The 20,153-nt window shown below is 47.9% G+C and overlaps 1 protein-coding gene across 5 annotated transcripts in view; it reads left to right on the forward strand.

The window, feature by feature from the left end:
• The first annotated feature begins 2,250 nt into the window (after positions 1–2,250).
• The window catches only part of LOC308120086 (sorting nexin-14-like), a 28,647-nt gene continuing 10,744 nt past the window's right edge, over positions 2,251–20,153 (forward strand). The window contains exons 1-19 of one of the 5 annotated variants that reach the window (XM_080480484.1): positions 2,251–2,545; positions 2,703–2,836; positions 3,774–3,894; positions 6,525–6,598; positions 6,891–6,969; positions 7,044–7,087; positions 7,155–7,242; positions 7,326–7,410; positions 7,479–7,635; positions 7,720–7,795; positions 11,490–11,534; positions 11,619–11,699; positions 11,823–11,937; positions 15,904–16,059; positions 16,257–16,381; positions 16,886–16,944; positions 17,147–17,173; positions 18,642–18,788; positions 19,166–19,298. In XM_080480484.1, coding sequence (XP_080336610.1) covers positions 2,715–2,836; positions 3,774–3,894; positions 6,525–6,598; positions 6,891–6,969; positions 7,044–7,087; positions 7,155–7,242; positions 7,326–7,410; positions 7,479–7,635; positions 7,720–7,795; positions 11,490–11,534; positions 11,619–11,699; positions 11,823–11,937; positions 15,904–16,059; positions 16,257–16,381; positions 16,886–16,944; positions 17,147–17,173; positions 18,642–18,788; positions 19,166–19,298 — 1,734 coding nt within the window. In that variant the 5' untranslated portion in view covers positions 2,251–2,545; positions 2,703–2,714. The remainder of the gene's footprint in view (positions 2,546–2,702; positions 2,837–3,773; positions 3,895–6,524; positions 6,599–6,890; positions 6,970–7,043; positions 7,088–7,154; positions 7,243–7,325; positions 7,411–7,478; positions 7,636–7,719; positions 7,796–11,489; positions 11,535–11,618; positions 11,700–11,822; positions 11,938–15,903; positions 16,060–16,256; positions 16,382–16,885; positions 16,945–17,146; positions 17,174–18,641; positions 18,789–19,165; positions 19,299–20,153) is intronic. The other 4 variants (XM_080480486.1, XM_080480485.1, XM_080480487.1 and 1 more) reach the window with 4 other exon arrangements.

Consider the following 20,153-nt stretch of genomic DNA (forward strand, 5'->3'; position numbering starts at 1 on the left):
TAACACCACCATACAGCTCATACAGTACAAGCTCCTTCACACAGTACTTTACAATACAAGCTCCTCCACACAGTACTTTACAATACAAGCTCCTCCACACAGTACTTTACAATACAAGCTCCTCCACAGAGTACTTTATAATACAAGCTCCTCTACACAGTACTTTACAATACAAGGTCCTCCACAGAGTACCCTCTCCGGGGGAGGGGGTTTGCTGGGGCCTGGCTGGGCGCGGTGGCCTCAGGTCTCGGGGTGTTGCCACAGACCTCCCCACAGAAAGCTCCAGCCACACCCAGTGGGCAAACACACACACACTGTCGTATTTTACTTATTTTTGTATTTGTTTGTTAGATAGTCACTCAAGTGTCACCAGAGTGTGTCTCACTACAGTGTGTCTCACTACAGTCTGTCACACCACAGTGTGTTTCACCAGAGTGTGTCTCACTACAGTGTGTTTCATTACAGTCTGTCTCACCACAGTGTGTCTCATTACAGTGTTTCACCACAGTGTGTATCACTACAGTCTGTCTCACCACAGTGTGTCTCATTACAGTGTTTCACCACAGTGTGTCTCACTACAGTCTGTCTCACCACAGTGTGTCTCATTACAGTGTTTCACCACAGTGTGTCTCACTACAGTCTGTCTCACCACAGTGTGTTTCATTACAGTATTTCACCACAGTGTGTCTCACTACAGTCTGTCTCACCACAGTGTGTCTCACTACAGTCGGTCTCACCACAGTGTGTTTCACGACAGTCCGTCTCACCACAGTGTGTTTCACCACAGTGTGTCTCACTACAGTCTGTCTCACCACAGTGTGTTTCACGACAGTCCGTCTCACCACAGTGTGTTTCACCACAGTGTGTCTCACTACAGTCGGTCTCACCACAGTGTGTTTCACGACAGTCCGTCTCATCACAGTGTGTTTCACCACAGTGTGTCTCACTACAGTATTTCTCACCACAGTGTGTCTCACTACAGTCGGTCTCACCACAGTGTGTTTCATTACAGTGTTTCACCACAGTGTGTCTCACTACAGTCTGTCTCACCAGAGTGTGTTTCATTACAGTGTTTCACCACAGTGTGTATCACTACAGTCGGTCTCACCACAGTGTGTTTCATTACAGTGTTTCACCACAGTGTGTATCACTACAGTCTGTCTCACCACAGTGTGTTTCATTACAGTGTTTCACCACAGTGTGTCTCACTACAGTCTGTCTCACCACAGTGTGTTTCATTACAGTATTTCACCACAGTGTGTCTCACTACAGTCTGTCTCACCACAGTGTGTCTCACTACAGTCGGTCTCACCACAGTGTGTTTCACGACAGTCCGTCTCACCACAGTGTGTTTCACCACAGTGTGTCTCACTACAGTGTTTCACCACAGTGTGTCTCACTACAGTCTGTCTCACCACAGTGTGTTTCACGACAGTCCGTCTCACCACAGTGTGTTTCACCACAGTGTGTCTCACTACAGTCGGTCTCACCACAGTGTGTTTCACGACAGTATTTCTCACCACAGTGTGTCTCACTACAGTCGGTCTCACCACAGTGTGTTTCATTACAGTGTTTCACCACAGTGTGTCTCACTACAGTCTGTCTCACCAGAGTGTGTTTCATTACAGTGTTTCACCACAGTGTGTATCACTACAGTCGGTCTCACCACAGTGTGTTTCATTACAGTGTTTCACCACAGTGTGTCTCACTACAGTCTGTCTCACCAGAGTGTGTTTCATTACAGTGTTTCACCACAGTGTGTATCACTACAGTCGGTCTCACCACAGTGTGTTTCATTACAGTGTTTCACCACAGTGTGTCTCACTACAGTCTGTCTCACCACAGTGTGTTTCATTACAGTGTTTCACCACAGTGTGTCTCACTACAGTCTGTTTCACCACAGTGTGTTTCATTACAGTGTGTTTCACCACATTGTGTCTCACCACAGTGTGTTTCATTACAGTCTGTTTCACCACAGTGTGTCTCACTACAGTCTGTTTCACCACAGTGTGTTTCATTACAGTCTGTTTCACCACAGTGTGTCTCACCACATTGTGTCTCACTACAGTCTGTTTCACCACAGTACCCACGGGTCTTTGAGGCGTTCTCATTATTGTAGTTGGAGTAAATCTTCTTCAGTAGAAATAAATGCACTGGGGTCGCGTGGGGGACTCATCCAAGATGGCGGCCGCGCTGATACGTAGGTATATTATATTATGTTTGTGGTCCTCCACTGCGCGCTACCGCTGCGCGCTCCCGGGGAGGAGCTTCTCTCCACAGTGGCGCTGCAGTGTGCGTACCCCGGGCAATGCGCACTGACAACCAGGCTTCAGCCTTTGGACGGACTAAAGTGACGGTGATGTCACCGCCGAGCTGAGGTCCGCCAGGAGGACGCACTGACTCCCGTAGACCCGGAGAACCCGCAGACCTGCAGACCCGCACGACCTGCAGGACCTGCAGGACCGAACCAGGCTGCGTCTGTTTTCTGCAGATTCATGATGGAGTCGCTGCACCACAGACACGATCCGACCACCGACCACTGACAGTAAGAGCTGTGTGTGTGTGTGTGTGTGCGTGCGTGTGTGCGCGTGTGCTTGTGTGTGTGTGTGTGTGTGTGTGTGTGTGTGTGTGTGTGTGTGTGTGTGTGTGTGTGTGTGTGTGTGTGTGTGTGTGTGTGTTTTGACAGCATGTCTGTTTAACAGCAGAGGTTCTTGATGAAGATGATGAAGGTGATGAGGATGATGAAGGTGGGGAGGCTCAGAGAGCTCGGCCGTCAGTATCCAGTTTTCTGTTTCCTGCTGCTGCTGCTGCTGCTCTGTACCCTGCTGCTGAACAGGTGCTTTCACTCCGTCACTCCATCACGCCGTCACTCTCTCACTCTCTCTCCATCACTCTGTCACTCCATCACTCGGTCACTGTATCACTCCAACACTCCATCACTCCATCACTCTGTCACTCCATCTATCCAACAATCTAGTCCTTTACTGTATCACTCCAACACTCCATCACTCTGTCACTCCATCACTCTGTCACTCCATCACTCTGTCACTCCATCTATCCAACAATCTAGTCCTTTACTGTATCACTCCAACACTCCATCACTCTGTCACTCCTTCACTCTGTCACTCCATCACTCTGTCACTCCATCTATCCAACAATCTAGTCCTTTACTGTATCACTCCAACACTCCATCACTCTGTCACTCCATCACTCTGTCACTCCATCACTCTGTCACTCCATCTATCCAACAATCTAGTCCTTTACTGTATCACTCCAACACTCCATCACTCGGTCACTGTATCACTCCATCACTCTGTCACTCCTTCACTCCATCTATCAACAATCTAGTCCTTTACTGTATCACTCCAACACTCCATCACTCTGTCACTCCTTCACTCCATCTATCCAACACTCTAGTCCTTTACAGTATCACTCCAACACTCATCACTCGGTCACTGTATCACTCCATCACTCTGTCACTCCTTCACTCCATTTATCCAACAATCTAGTCCTTTACTGTATCACTCCAACACTCCATCACTCTTGTCACTGTATCACTCTGTCACTCCTTCACTCCATCTATCCAACTCTCTAGTCCTTTACTGAATCACTCTATCACTCCATCACTCTGTCACTCTCACTCCATCACTCCATTGATCCAATACTTTAGTCCTTCACTGTGTCACTCCATCGCTCCAACACTGTCACTGTCACTCTGCGACTCCATCACTCCTTCACTCCATCATGCTGGTCTTCATGTTCGTGCTCTACAGGTATCTCCACATCATCATGGCGTTCTGGTCGTTCCTGGCTGGAGTCGTGACGTTCTACTGTTCACTGGGCCCCGAGTCTCTGCTGCCCAATGTCCTGCTGTCCATCAGACCCAAGGCCAGGGTGAGTCCTCATCCCTCTCTGTCCTCATCCCTCTCTCTTCATCTTCATCCCTCTCTGTCCTCATCCCTCTCTCTTCATCTTCATCCCTCTCTGTCCTCATCCCTCTCTCTTCATCTTCATCCCTCTCTGTCCTCATCCTCATCTCGGGATTCATGTTCACTTCTGATCCGATCCCGATTCCTGAAGTTGTATATCTGCCGATACCGATACTATTCCAATACCACAGCTCTGTTTGCTTTAATATTATTATTATTGTTGATTTTATATGAGGCTGTAATCAACTCCTCTCTACAGTAAAGTATGAAATGTACTAATGTATACATGTACTCTCTCTAAAGACAACTTGAGGTTAGTATCAGGACAGTAAAAGAAGCAGTACAAAGTATTTTAGTTCCATGTGGACAATGTGGGGGTCTGCGTGACGTCATCATCTCATAATAAACTACTTCTATCTTTAGAACCTCAGAATGACTTTATTAATCCCTGCATGGGGAAATTCTTGAGCAAGGCAGCAGCAACACAATGTTTCCAGCTCTAACGCAGCTCCAACCATTGGGACTATCTTCATGAAGTTTAGCGTGGAGTAGGACTAGGGATGGGAATCGAAAACCGGTTCTGACTTAGAACCGGTTCCAACTGATCAATTCCATGGGAATCGTACACCTTATATGTGTTCGATTCTTCTTAACGATTCATTTCCAGCACGACGTCAAGTCGCGTTGCGGTTCGTAGCACGACGTCACACTCTGCGACGCAGAGCTCCTCCAACCAGGAGGAAACATGGAGGAAGAAGGTCTAAAGTGGGAGATGATAAAGGACTAAATATTATGATACGTTAATACATGTTCCACTCACCACGTCCTGAATCCACAGAGTCCACAGCCTCCCGCCTCACAGCCACAAGGTCCAAGTTAAAAAAAAAAAAAAAAGGTCTTGGTGCAAATCCCGGCAGGAGCCTTTCTGTGTGGAGCTTTCATGTTCTCTCCGTGTTCTCTCCGTGTTCTCTCCGTGTTCTCTCCATGTTCTCTCCGTGTTCTCTCCATGTTCTCTCCGTGTTCTCTCCGTGTTTTCTCCGTGTTCTCTCCGTGTTCTCTCCATGTTCTCTCCGTGTTCTCTCCATGTTCTCTCCGTGTTCTCTCCGTGTTCTCTCCGTGTTCTCTCCATGTTCTCTCCGTGTTCTCTCCGTGTTCTCTCCGTGTTCTCTCCGTGTTCTCTCCGTGTTCTCTCCGTGTTCTCTCCATGTTCTCTCCGTGTTCTCTCCATGTTCTCTCCATGTTCTCTCCGTGTTCTCTCCGTGTTCTCTCCGTGTTCTCTCCTACTAATGAGGGACTTTTAATAAATGAACTCTGCCGTCAATCTGTCCCTGTAGTGAAGGTCTGCTCCAACGGGCCCACAGCGTAGACATATGCTAGTAGATCTTCACTATATGTGTGAGCCCCTAGTTGTCACAGTATTAAACGGTCTACTAGAGTATGTCTAGTAGTAGACATACACAATCTATTAGAGGTCTACTACTGTACGTCTATGTATTAGATCATTCTGTGTTGAAAATCCCCTCACAAAAAGCACCAACACAACATGTAAACAGCATTCCCTGCAGACCGAGAGAACGAGTTCCTCCTCGTATGTCACTTCCTCATTCCTCTCCAGGCTCCGCCTCCCAGAGAGGCTTAACTTGTCAACAGCGCAAAATATCAAAAAGTGTCAATTCCAGGGGGCAATGAAGGCAAATACACATTTGACTGTTCTTTTTTAAGGGAAAAATTATAATTCAAGTTTAATCTTAGGAAAAAATTAAATTGTTCCTTTTGGTGCAGAAAACTGTGAAACTACTGTTTTCCCCTCAAACAAATACTCAGGAATCGTTAGAAGAACTGATAAAATCTTATCAGTTCCCACCCCTAGTAATCTACCTGTTCATTCTCCTTTTTAATAATAATAATAATAACAACAACAACAACAACAACAACAATAATAATGATAAAAATCAATAAGAGACTCGATAAAGAATTGAATCGTTAAACAGAATGGAAAATGTAATCGGAATCGGAAAAATCGTATCAATTCCCATCCCTAAGTAGGACGCAGCTTCACGGAGGTGTGAATGGCCTGCGACAGTGGAGGAGCTGCTTTTCATTGTTTTGGTTCAGCGCCGTTCTCCTCGGAGAGCTGGAGTTTTAAAACGGTGACCCTACCCTCATCCCTCTCTCGCTATCATCAGTGGACTGAAAGTCATCAGAGCTCATGAAAATGATAGAATCATAGACTTCAGTTTGTCATGATTGATTTTACTGTCAGAAGGGAATTTTTTAAGCAGTGAAACTTGTTTCATGGAGAAGCTTTGAGAGCTTGTCACTCCTCTTTCAACCTCCATATTCTTTCATGTTTCTCAGCTTCTTTTCTTTGCATTGTGATACATGATGAGCTCTATGCTCATGACATGATGAGCTCTATGCTCATGACATGATGAGCTCTATGCTCATGACTTGATGAGCTCTATGCTCATGACATGATGAGCTCTATGCTCATGACTTGATGAGCTCTATGCTCATGACTTGATGAGCTCTATGCTCATGACTTGATGAGCTCTATGCTCATGACTTGATGAGCTCTATGCTCATGACTTGCAGACGTTCCAGCAGGAGCTGTTTCCGCTGGGCCACAGCTGTGCTGTTTGTGGGAAGATCAAATGTAAACGACACAGGTAAGCACACACACACACACACACACACACACACACACACACACACACACACACACACACACACACACACGAGTTAGAGTGCTCTCTCCACCAGGAGGCAGTATAACATCTCCATGGTTTAACAGCGACGTGTGTGTGTGTGTGTGTGTGTGTGTGTGTGTGTGTGTGTGTGTGTGTGTGTGTGTGTGTGTGTGTGTGTGTGTGTGTGTGTGTGTGTGTGTGTGTGTGTGTGTGTGTGTGTGTGTGTGTGTGTGTGTGTGTGTGTGTGTGCGTGTGTGTGTGTGTGTGTCAGACCCACTCTGTTGCTGGAGAACTACCAGCCGTGGCTCGACCTGGAGATCCCCTCTAAAGTTGATGCTTCTCTCTCAGAGGTAAAACCATGCTTGTGGCACTGCTGTGACTGAGGTTTGGACCGTCCACTGAGTCCACCTTGTTTCTTTGGCAGATTCTGGAGCTGGTCCTTGAGAACTTTGTGTACCCCTGGTACAGGTAGGCTGCTTCCTGAGCGGTGGTGCTGTGCAGAGTGGTGAGCTGACGGGCGCTCTTTGTCTTCTAGAGACATCACGGACGATGAGGCGTTTGTGGACGAGCTCAGAGTGACTCTGCGTTTCTTTGCAGCCGTGCTGGTTCGTCGGACGCAGAAGGTCACGCTCAGATTGCACAAAGTTCAAATGTTTAGCTGCAGATTGTTGAAAGGATTTATTTGACCCTCTACTCTTCCTCTCAGGTGGATGTGGCGTCACTCATCACACAAAAGCTCCTGAAAGTGTCGATGAAGCACATCGAAGTTATTAGCAAAGCGAGGCAGAAAGGTACTGCTGCTGGGACACGGTCCCTGTCAGCTCCTGGACAAACTAACACCTTCTCTTTGTGGCTGCAGTGAAGAATGCGGAGTATCTTCAACAAGCTGCTCTGGAGGAATACGGCCCAGATCTCCATGTGGCCCTGCGCAGCCGCAGAGACGAGCTGCTCTACCTGAGGCGGCTGACCGAGATGCTCTTCCCCTACATCCTCCCTCCCAAAGCCTCGGACTGCAGGTAGCTGCAGAAAACACATGGCCTCAGAAGACCTGGCATGTTCTGACCGCTCTGTGACCTCCTGCTGCTCTGCTCTCCTCTCAGATCTCTCACTCTGCTCATCAGAGAAGTCTTGGCTGGTTCTGTCTTCCTTCCTTCAATGGACTACTTGGCTGATCCTGTGAGTGTAGACATGTTCAGGGCCGAAAATCAAACTTCTGTGCTTGAAGCTCTGCACCAGTTTGCCAGCTTCAGAGGACAGATCAGGACCTGGTGTCCGTCCCAATTGTCCCTCCTAACTCCTTAACTATCGACTTTACCTTAACCTCATGGATGACGTTACAGAGTTAAGGAAAGGAGTTAGGAGGCTTCCTAAAGGAGTTAGTGATAGGTGTTAGGAGGGATCCTAAAGGAGTTAAGGAAAGGTGTTAGGAGACTTCCTAAAGGAGTTAAGGAAAGGTGTTAGGAGACTTCCTAAAGGAGATAAGGAAAGGTGTTAGGAGGCTTCCTGAAGGAGTTAGTGAAAGGTGTTAGGAGGCTTCCTGAAGGAGTTAGTGAAAGGTGTTAGGAGGCTTCCTAAAGGAGTTAGTGAAAGATGTTAGGAGACTTCCGAAAGGAGTTAGGAAAGGAGTTAGGAGGCTTCCTAAAGGAGTTAGTGAAAGGTGTTAGGAGACTTCCTAAAGGAGTTAGGAAAGGAGTTAGGAGGCTTCCTAAAGGAGTTAGGAAAGGTGTTAGGAGGGATCCTAAAGGAGTTAGTGAAAGGTGTTAGGAGACTTCCGAAAGGAGTTAGGAAAGGTGTTAGGAAGCTTCCTAAAGGAGTTAGTGAAAGGTGTTAGGAGACTTCCGAAAGGAGTTAGGAAAGGAGTTAGGAGGCTTCCTAAAGGAGTTAGGAAAGGTGTTAGGAGGGATCCTAAAGGAGTTAGTGAAAGGTGTTAGGAGACTTCCGAAAGGAGTTAGGAAAGGTGTTAGGAGGCTTCCTGAAGGAGTTAGTGAAAGGTGTTAGGAGACTTCCGAAAGGAGTTAGGAAAGGAGTTAGGAGGCTTCCTAAAGGAGTTAGGAAAGGTGTTAGGAGGGATCCTAAAGGAGTTAGTGAAAGGTGTTAGGAGACTTCCGAAAGGAGTTAGGAAAGGTGTTAGGAAGCTTCCTAAAGGAGTTAGTGAAAGGTGTTAGGAGACTTCCTAAAGGAGTTAGTGAAAGGTGTTAGGAGGCTTCCTGAAGGAGTTAGTGAAAGGTGTTAGGAGGCTTCCTAAAGGAGTTAGGAAAGGTGTTAGGAGGGATCCTAAAGGAGTTAGTGAAAGGTGTTAGGAGACTTCCGAAAGGAGTTAGTGAAAGGTGTTAGGAGGCTTCCTAAAGGAGTTAGGAAAGGTGTTAGGAGGGATCCTAAAGGAGTTAGTGAAAGGTTTTTGGAGGCTTCCTAAAGGAGTTAGGAAAGGTGTTAGGAGGGATCCTAAAGGAGTTAGTGAAAGGTGTTAGGAGGCTTCCTGAAGGAGTTAGTGAAAGGTGTTAGGAGGCTTCCTAAAGGAGTTAGTGAAAGGTGTTAGGAGGCTTCCTAAAGGAGTTAGTGAAAGGTGTTAGGAGGCTTCCTAAAGGAGTTAGTGAAAGGAGTTAGGAGGCTTCCTAAAGGAGTTAGTGAAAGGTGTTAGGAGACTTCCTAAAGGAGTTAGTGAAAGGTGTTAGGAGGCTTCCTGAAGGAGTTAGTGAAAGGTGTTAGGAGGCTTCCTAAAGGAGTTAGTGAAAGGTGTTAGGAGGCTTCCTAAAGGAGTTAGTGAAAGGTGTTAGGAGGCTTCCTAAAGGAGTTAGTGAAAGGAGTTAGGAGGCTTCCTAAAGGAGTTAGTGAAAGGTGTTAGGAGGCTTCCTAAAGGAGATAGTAAAGGTGATCACAGTGGTGTGGCAGTCAGACAGCACTTTCACTTAGTGACGTCATAATAAGTTAGTGACATCATAATAAGTTAGTGACATCATAATAAGTTAGTGACGTCATAATAAGTTAGTGACGTCTGCCATGGTGGGTAAAGAACTACAAGTTTCTGAAAACAAGTGGTTCTAGATGATTTCAAGTGGTTCTAGGCAGATTATTGCTTTGGTAACTTACATGATCTGCTCCTTTTTCAGTCATCCTGAGTTTCCCTGAACGCTCCGATGAGCGGGTTCCTTTAAATGTTGCAGCAAGGAATTGTGGGGGAACATGAGCTGGTCTCCTTTGGTAAAGGAACCATCAGTGGTTCCTAGGCTAAAGGAGGTTCTAAAGGAAGCATCAGTGGTTCCTAGGCTAAAGGAGGTTCTAAAGGAAGCATCAGTGGTTCCTAGGCTAAAGGTGGTTCTAAAGGAAGCATCAGTGGTTCCTAGGCTAAAGGAGGTTCTAAAGGAAGCATCAGTGGTTCCTAGGCTAAAGGAGGTTCTAAAGGAAGCATCAGTGGTTCCTAGGCTAAAGGAGGTTCTAAAGGAAGCATCAGTGGTTCCTAGGATAAAGGAGGTTCTAAAGGAACCATCAGTGGTTCCTAGGCTAAAGGAGGTTCTAAAGGAAGCATCAGTGGTTCCTAGGCTAAAGGAGGTTCTAAAGGAAGCATCAGTGGTTCCTAGGCTAAAGGAGGTTCTAAAGGAAGCATCAGTGGTTCCTAGGCTAAAGGAGGTTCTGAAGGAAGCATCAGTGGTTCCTAGGCTAAAGGAGGTTCTAAAGGAAGCATCAGTGGTTCCTAGGATAAAGGAGGTTCTAAAGGAACCATCAGTGGTTCCTAGGCTAAAGGAGGTTCTAGAGGAAGCATCAGTGGTTCCTAGGCTAAAGGAGGTTCTAGAGGAACCATCAGTGGTTCCTAGGCTGAAGGAGGTTCTAGAGGAACCATCAGTGGTTCCTAGGCTAAAGGAGGTTCTAAAGGAAGCATCAGTGGTTCCTAGGCTAAAGGAGGTTCTAGAGGAACCATCAGTGGTTCCTAGGCTGAAGGAGGTTCTAGAGGAAGCATCAGTGGTTCCTAGGCTAAACTCCTTTCCTCTGCTTATTGAGAATTCAGACAGTCCTTATAATGGACACTTCCTGGGTGAAGGAGAAGTGGACAGAGAAGGAGACAGGAGGGACATTAGGACGGACCCTGGTGATAGTTTCCCGTCAGCATGGGAAGAGTGGGGCTGAGTGATTTGATCCTGGGTGGGTCGGACCAGGAAGCGATGCTTTAATAACCTGACATCCATAAGAAGATGATCGTCTGATTCACATCCAGATACAAACAGTCAAGTTTTCCAACCGACTCTCAAACCTTCTCCAAGTGAATGACTGAAAACGCTTTTTGAGTATACTGCATGTGTTTGTTGTGACCAGGCCAGAGGCTCGACTGAAGGACGAAGAGTCTTCATGTGGCATTAGGTTGAACACAAAACATCATTTACATAAATCGCTTTTCACAGAACCTGAATAAGTTGAAATGCTCAAACAGAACGACTGTGAAGCTAACTTCCTAATAACAGCATAGCTGTGACAGATCTCTGACTCCTAATCTCTGACTCCTGATCTCTGATCTCTGACTCCTGATCTCTGACTCCTGATCTCTGACTCCTGATCTCTGATCTCTGACTCCTGATCTCTGACTCCTGATCTCTGACTCCTGATCTCTGATCTCTGACTCCTGATCTCTGACTCCTGATCTCTGATCTCTGACTCCTGATCTCTGACTCCTGATCTCTGATCTCTGACTCCTGATCTCTGATCTCTGACTCCTGATCTCTGCCCTCTGATCTGTGTTGGTAAATGGAGATGAGAGTTACCCCTGTGGGAGAATAGGAGGTGTAGATGATCAGACTTGGGGTGGTCCTGCAGGTGGTTTAGTGTTTCTGACGTGTCGCCGCTCAGCTTCTTGAGCTCACATTTTTCACTGTGTTGGTTTCAGGACACTGTGAATCATTTACTGTTGATATTCATCGACAACTCCCCGGTAAGTACCGACTGCCTGACACACAGCCGGCTTTATATTCTGTGTTTTAACATGTTGAGGGAAACTGTGTGTTTTTCCCATCAGCCTGAAGAAGCTACAGAGCCCTCCTCCTCACCGGTGCCTTTCCTTTATAAGTACTCAGATACTCGCAACAAAAAGCCCTCCGTGAGTGTTTCATTCGACACAGCAGACCTGTGTGTGTGTGTGTGTGTGTGTGTGTGTGTGTGTGTGTGTGTGTGTGTGTGTGTGTGTGTGTGGGTCTCACGCTGCTGCTTCTTCTCCGACCAGGTGCTGAAGCTGGAGTTGAAGGAAATCAGAGAGCAGCAAGATCTTCTGTTTCGTTTCATGAACTTCTTGAAGCAGGAGGGAGCCGTGCACGTGCTGCAGTTCTGCCTCACTGTCGGTGAGTCTTTTCTTGATGCCAGGCAGTGGCTGACCACTGCTGGAGCTCAGCTTCACTTTGTGCATGCTCACTGTGTTTCCTCCTGATGCCCAGCAGCACTTTACCCTGCACATGCTCACTTTTCACTCCTTGTGGGTTCTGAGCTGGTGGCCCGCAGGTGGTCTGCAGGTGGCCCGCAGGTGGCCCGCCGGTGGCCCGCAGGTGGTCCGCCGGGGGTCCGCAGGTGGTCCGCAGGTGGCCCGCCGGTGGTCCGCAGGTGGTCCGCAGGTGGCCCGCCGGTGGTCCGCCGGTGGTCCGCCGGTGGTCCGCAGGTGGCCCGCCGGTGGTCCGCCGGTGGTCCGCCGGGGGTCCGCAGGTGGTCCGCCGGGGGTCCGCAGGTGGTCCGCAGGTGGCCCGCCGGTGGCCCGCAGGTGGTCCGCCGGTGGTCCGCCGGTGTTCCGCAGGTGGCCCGCCGGTGGCCCGCAGGTGGCCCGCCGGTGGTCCGCAGGTGGTCCGCAGGTGGCCCGCCGGTGGCCCGCAGGTGGTCCGCAGGTGGCCCGCCGGTGGTCCGCAGGTGGTCCGCAGGTGGCCCGCCGGTGGTCCGCCGGTGGTCCGCAGGTGGTCCGCCGGTGGTCCGCAGGTGGCCCGCCGGTGGTCCGCCGGTGGTCCGCAGGTGGTCCGCCGGTGGTCCGCAGGTGGTCCGCAGGTGGCCCGCCGGTGGTCCGCCGGTGGTCCGCAGGTGGTCCGCAGGTGGCCCGCCGGTGGCCCGCAGGTGGTCCACAGGTGGTCCGCCGGTGGTCCACAGGTGGTCCGCAGGTGGCCCGCCGGTGGCCCGCAGGTTGTCCGCCGGTGGCCCGCAGGTGGTCCGCAGGTGGCCCGCAGGTGGTCCGCCGGTGGTCTGCTGTGTCAACCAGTTCCTGAAAACGAACACGTTATTGGTTACACACGTGATGAAAAGAGAACACATTTGAATGTGTTTTCAGTTGTACATCCTGATTAATGCAGTGACCCGTCAAATGAAAGTCAGTGGTGAAGCTTTAGTGGTGCTAATAGTTCCTCCATCACTATTTGGTCTTGTGCTGCTCACGAGGCCAGAGAAGCATGTGACAGGACTTTGTGTATGTTGATCAAATTGTTTTTCATCTGCTCATCAAACATGCATCTTATTGATTGTGGTTGTGTTCAGTCAGTCTGCTCATGCTTTCGCTGTCAGGTGAGAATTCTCACTGCTAATGCCTGCTTCACACGGCAGGATACTAAAATTGTCGGCAGACCTAAGAGACCACACACACACACACACACACACACACACACACACACACACACACACACACACACACACACACACACACACACAGTTCTGGTGGTCCAGTGTGTGGTGTGCAGCCACACGGCAGCACCAACCCATTTCACTGGTGAACGTCCCCACATCAGACAGGAAATCTCGCAGAACCTCTCGAGATCAAACGTGATTCCACAAACATGGCGGACGAAGAGGATGCATGTGGTGTGTTTTTATCAGAAACAACACATTTTAAAAATAAATGAAATGACCAAAGAAATTTGGTCAAAGCCTTGGAGACAACGGGAGCATGGTTGTCGGTCCGGTCCGGCGTTTCCTCGCCATGACGTCACCTGGCTTTCTGATTGGCTACGCGTCACAGTCAACAGGCTCCTGCTGGTTGTCCCCCCGGGGGACACCACACACCAGGAGAACTCGGCCAAAACAATCCAACATGTTGAATGTCCCCATTAGAGACGGGAGCGTCCTGACGTCCTTCTGAGCAGAGGACAGCAGTCTGAACACCCCACACACTGCAGGATTATCTCATAAGATTATCTCATGATGATCTGAGCTTCCTTAAGATTGTTGGAAGGGAGAATCGGGGCCAAACTGGGCCTCATTATCCTGCAGTGTGAACCGGGAATAATGCATTCTGGAAGCTTTCCAGCTGTTTAAACACAAAACAATGACAAGTCAAGATTGGCATAAATCTCAATTCGTGCCAGAGGATCACGAACTTGACCTAAATTATATTATTCATGGCCGAGGCGTCATGCATTGTCACTAACAGTTACCATGCGTTACAATTAATGACACGAAACTGAGGCGAATCATGACGCATGATCAACAATATTGTTGTGTGCCATACCGCATCGTCGCTTTCCGTCACTCATCTGTCATGAATGCTGTGAATCGGGAGAATTTGGTGTACAGTAAAACCTCTGATGACAGGAAACAAGGACAGATTCAATAACCAGTTGTTATCGAAGAAACTAAATTCCAAATATGTTATGGAAGAAACATACATACTCTGAAGCCCCCCGCCCCACACCGAGGGACGCTGCTCCCCCAGTCCCGGGCAGAGCGGTTTTAAGGATAAAAAAAACAAACTATAACAACATTAAATTGACTATTGTTTCAGCATTTTTGCTAATATATCATATTTCATCAAGTGGGGAGGTTTGTTTTTTCTTCATGCGCTCTTATATTAGGTGGTGCTCTTCTATATGGTGTGTGTGTGTGTGTGTGTGTGTGTGTGTGTGTGTGTGTATATATACACACACAAAGATGTATACATCCATCCATCTACTTGTCCAGTTCAGGCTGGCGGGGTGCTGGAGCTGATCCCAGCCTGTGACCGAGGGCAGGATGCATCTGGACAGGTCGCCAGTCTGTCACAGGACAAACACATACAGACAAACAACCCCACACTCACTCACATTCACACTTAGGGGCAATTTAGCATCACCAATTCACCTCACATGCATGTTTTTGGACTGTGGGAGGAAACTCACGCGTACACAGGGAGAACATGCAAGCTCCATACAGAAATGCCCTGGGTCGAACCCACAACCTTCTCGCCATGGGGCAAGAACACTAACCACTGCGCCTTCTCCGACTTTGACTTCAGGAGCCACAGTCCAGTTTCATCTTGCGCGAGCTGGACCGGCAAAATATTCCCATTACAAACTTTAAATTTACACTGAAGGTTTTTCTTGCAGTGCACTTGATGAAATTATCTATAATTTTGCAAGATCAAACAATAATTCCTGAAAATGACGACAATCTCCACATAGTCAATTTTAATAAAACATTCTGGTGCAAAATACAGTGAAATGTAAAACATAACTCCTATAAATCCTATATAACCACCTTGCTTGGTGGTTTGTCCGACCGGATTGGAACCTTGTGTGGTCTGGGTTTGAGCCCTGGGCCTTATGTTTGACTTCAGGTGAGTTGACAGGTCCAGTGTCTGTGCAGTCTGAGAGGAGCATCACCGTGTGGCATCGTGCAGCATGGGGGAGGAGGTGATTAATCACATCTCAAAATGAATATCCAGATACCACTACAGCGACCAAATATTCTGATAATCCAGATCCACATCCAGTGAAATGCCACAGAGGTGCACAGAGAGAAGGATGCTGCTGGGGGCAGAGCCAGACCGAGGGAAGCTGGTGCTGTCATGCCACCCTGTCACAGACCTGAACCATCAATAAGACATTACCAATGCTGTCACGCTCTACTATGCATCACCACGCTTCACAACTCATCGCCACGCTCAGTTCCAGACTTCACGAATCAAGGCGATTCTTGACATTCATGGAAGGTTTTCCATGAGAACAGCTAAGAACAAGATCCATGACTATCAGGAATGTCACAAACCAACACGTCCTGTTAACGACCCTATTCACGTGTGTTAGGTCACGTTAGGAATGTTAGGAATGTTAGGAATGTTAGGAATGTTAGGAATGTTAGGAATGTTATGGATGTTATGAATGACAGGAAAGTGATATTTGTAAGGCATCATGCCGATGTGCAAATGCAGCATTAACCAACATCTCAGACCAATGATCCAAATCTTTAAGAGTCAGAGCAGCTTCTGCATGTTTGGTTCTGATTGTGAGATTCAGAGCGACGGAGACGTCTGGACCAACGTTGTCTTAATGTCACTACCATTTGTCTGACTTGCTCCTCACCTTCAGAGGAATTCAACGACAAGATTTTGTGCCCTGAGCTGTCGAATTCAGAGAAGATGATGCTTCATGAGGAAGTGAAGAAGATCTATGAGACCTACTGCTTGGACGAGAGTATCGACAAAATCCGCTTTGACCCTTTTATAGTTGAAGAAATACGCAACAGTACGTGAGAAAGAGTTGTACCTGAATTAAAACTCCCTTAGCAAGCACATATATACAACTTCTTTCTAATAAGTATGTTGATCGTACACATTGTGTGTGTGTGTGTGTGTGTGTGTGTGTGTGTGTGTGTGTGTGTGTGTGTGTGTGTGTGTGTGTGTGTGTGTGTGTGTGTGTGTGTGTGTGTTTTACCCTTGCAGTTGCTGAGGGTCCATATTCGGAGGTGGTGAAGCTGCAGACCATGAGATGTTTGTTTGAAGCTTACGAACACGTCCTGTCGCTGCTGGAGAACGTCTTCACCCCCCTGTTCTGCCACAGTGACGAGGTTTTCATACACACACTCATTTCTTCAACAAAGCGGAGCTACATGACACCAAACTCCTCATCCTCTCACTGACACCAGACCCTCACCAACGAGCTGAAGCTGGCCACAAGCCCACCGGGTATCAGCATGTTGAACCGGTAAACCTCACTTCTGAGCTTCAGGTGACGACGTCACACCCCAAACCTTTTACTGACGACCAGCTCCTCATACAGAAGTTAGAGGAACATTTAGCCGACTAAGTTTGAATTGAAAACTCACCTCACAAACATAAGTGCTGGACAAATTCTCATTATTGAGGCGTGAAAGAAATGATATTTAAGAAATATTGTGCCCCTACAGGCCTGACTATGAAACTGATGCTGCATGAGTTGAATGTTTTAAAACGAGGAAGATGGAAGCAGAACACAACATGGTTTCATGAAAACGATTATTTTGTGGCTGAAAACCAATGGAAGTGATGCAGAAGAATGTTTCCGGGCTCCAGAACCTTCTCCTGTCTTTCAGTACTTTCGTCAGCTCCTGAGAGGTGCCGAGTCGCCAGCCAGAAACTCCAAGATGAGCAGGTGGGTCAAAAGACAAGCTCAGCATTTCTTCACTTTTCTGATTTCACTCTCAGTTTTCCATAACGGTCCCTGGAGCAGAGCACCACAGCATCAATGTAGAGTGACTGATGAGCCGAGTGAAGATGAGGAGTTGATCATGGGGAAAGCTGTCGGGGTGAGGAGTGTCTGGCCCGCCGCTAACTGCTTGTGCGTATTGTTGCAGAACTAGCCTCAGTATGGATGACATTCGGTGAGTATGAGGCTCCGGCAAGCCGACGGCTCCAGCGGCTCCAGCGGCTCCAGCGGCTCCAGCGGCTGGCTAAGCAGTGCTGCTCCATTCAAGTACCTCATTGTTCTCAGTCTGTTCAGTCTGGGCCTCACTCACCAGACCACAGAGCTGCACTGCTCCTCTAGTGCTTTCTCCAGGTTACACTCCAGGTTACACTCCAGGTAGCACTCCAGGTTACACTCCAGGTTACACTCCAGGTTACACTCCAGGTTAGACTCCAGGTTAGACTCCAGGTTAGACTCCAGGTAACACTCCAGGTTAGACTCCAGGTTAGACTCCAGGTAACACTCCAGGTTAGACTCCAGGTTAGACTCCAGGTTAGACTCCAGGTAACACTCCAGGTTAGACTCCAGGTTAGACTCCAGGTAACACTCCAGGTTAGACTCCAGGTTAGACTCCAGGTTAGACTCCAGGTAACACTCCAGGTTAGACTCCAGGTGACACTCCAGGTTAGACTCCAGGTTAGACTCCAGGTAATACTCCAGGTTAGACTCCAGGTAACACTCCAGGTTAGACTCCAGGTGACACTCCAGGTTAGACTCCAGGTAATACTCCAGGTTAGACTCCAGGTTAGACTCCAGGTAACACTCCAGGTTAGACTCCAGGTTAGACTCCAGGTTAGACTCCAGGTAACACTCCAGGTTAGACTCCAGGTAACACTCCAGGTAACACTCCAGGTAACACTCCAGGTTAGACTCCAGGTAACACTCCAGGTAACACTCCAGGTAACACTCCAGGTTAGACTCCAGGTTAGACTCCAGGTAACACTCCAGGTTAGACTCCAGGTTAGACTCCAGGTTAGACTCCAGGTTAGACTCCAGGTAACACTCCAGGTAACACTCCAGGTAACACTCCAGGTAACATTCCAGGTTAGACTCCAGGTTAGACTCCAGGTAACACTCCAGGTTAGACTCCAGGTTAGACTCCAGGTTAGACTCCAGGTAACACTCCAGGTAACACTCCAGGTAACACTCCAGGTAACACTCCAGGTTAGACTCCAGGTTAGACTCCAGGTAACACTCCAGGTTAGACTCCAGGTTAGACTCCAGGTAACACTCCAGGTTAGACTCCAGGTTAGACTCCAGGTTAGACTGAGCAGGACGTATTATGATGTTTGATTAATGAAGCTAATCAGGTGAACCACCCTTTACCAGGCTTTAATTCTCATGTTTCTTTTGCTTTGGCTCTAAATTACACAACTGCACTACAGGAAAAGTCCTTTTTGTTCTTTTCACATGTTTTTGCAGTCGTGTCGGTATGACGGCAGAGCACACGCTGTAATTCATTGTTGGGACTGCTCCCACCGACGAGCCTAAGCTCCTCCATCAGGCCGTTCATTCTTCCTTGTGTGTCCCTTCATGTCCCCGCCGTGTCCACTCTGGTCCTCTTCCCTCCATAACTGCCTGCCTGGTCCCTATTCTGCTTCTAGCTCCTGGGACTGGAGCCCTGAGTCCCCCTCCTCACTGTTCACCGCCTCTGGCAGCTCCTCACCTGCATCCTTTAACTCCCTCCATGCCCAGTCCACGTTCACAAACTTCCCATACGGCTCGCTCTCCCACCGCCACTCATCACCCAAGTAAGTCAGGGTCCATCTCCGTGTGGCGTCCAGATCGCAGCTCCTGCATGTGTGCAGCTTCTCACAGCTGCTAACTGATCCCACAACATGTTTATGATCATTGGAATAAAAGCAGAGATCTGTTCATCAAATCCCTGCTTTCTGCTTTGAGCGGTTTTCTTTTGCTTTTGGCCCGGCAGTGCTTCAGCAGCAACCTCCGGCATTTCATTGTACGGTGGCTGTGAAGTGGCGTTCTGGCCTGCGTTTGGCTGCTGTGGTGTTTTCCTGCCCTGCGCAGTCTGCTGCTCCTCGTCTCTTTCAGCTGCATGTGCTGTGTGCAGGAAATGTGTGTCTGGTGTTTTATTCAGCGGCGCTGATGCTTCATGTCGGAACTGCAGGAACACGTCGAAGAGGGGCGAGTCCTTCGGAATCAGTCGCATTGGCAGTAAAATCAAAGGAGTGTTCAAGAGCACAACGATGGAGGGAGCCATGCTGCCGTCCTACGGGCTGGTGGAGGGAGAGGACGACATGGTCAGCGTTAAACATTCATGTTTTTATCATCTACACAGTTAAAAACACTGAAACTCAAATCAATCACCTGTCAGTGCTCTTCATATTTACTGATGGAATTTAACAGTTCATTGAACCAAATGACACGAATTCTGACATGAACCCTAAACTGGAACACAGCTTTACCGTCTGCACACTGTAAATGTAATGGCCACATGGAGGCGCTGGTGAGTAAAGACAGGAAAGCTATGAGCTTACAGGCCAGCAAAGCTTTGTTTCTGTGGCACATTTTTGAACAGAGTCAGATGAAGAATATTAACAATACCAATGAGAAATTTCAAGAAAAAGGTCAAAGTGTTTTCTAAAGAAACAAAAGTCTGATTTTCAACAAGAGCAATCAGATTTCTGACTTCTGCCAAGGGTCGACATGGAGCCAGGGAAATGACACATATTCCACACCCAGATCAACTTCCTTTATTCATTTATTTAGTTTGATAATCACGTGATTGTATTTGACAATTTGAAAGAACACAAGATAAGACAATGTATTGCAAAATGAAAATTTTCTATCGTAACAACTATTTTGATTCAGATCAACAACAAAATTCCTTTCATCAAAATGCGCCAATTTTTATGAAGATCCGCTCATTAGTTTATGAGATATCTTGTTACAGACAATCAGACAATAATAACCTCCTTGGCGGAGGTAATGAAGAGTTCCTAACATTAGTTGTGTGAAAACCAAACCCAGCTTCAGATGCTGAGAACAGAAGCAGGTTGGATCCAGACCACCTCAGAGCAAACTTCCTGCTTCAGCAGACCTAAAGCATTCGGAGGTTGAACACCAGGCAGTGTGAAGATCATTTCCTGTGTGAT

The sequence above is a fragment of the Lipophrys pholis genome (assembly GCF_963383615.2).
Source record: "Lipophrys pholis genome assembly, chromosome: 14".
NCBI lineage: Eukaryota > Metazoa > Chordata > Actinopteri > Blenniiformes > Blenniidae > Lipophrys > Lipophrys pholis.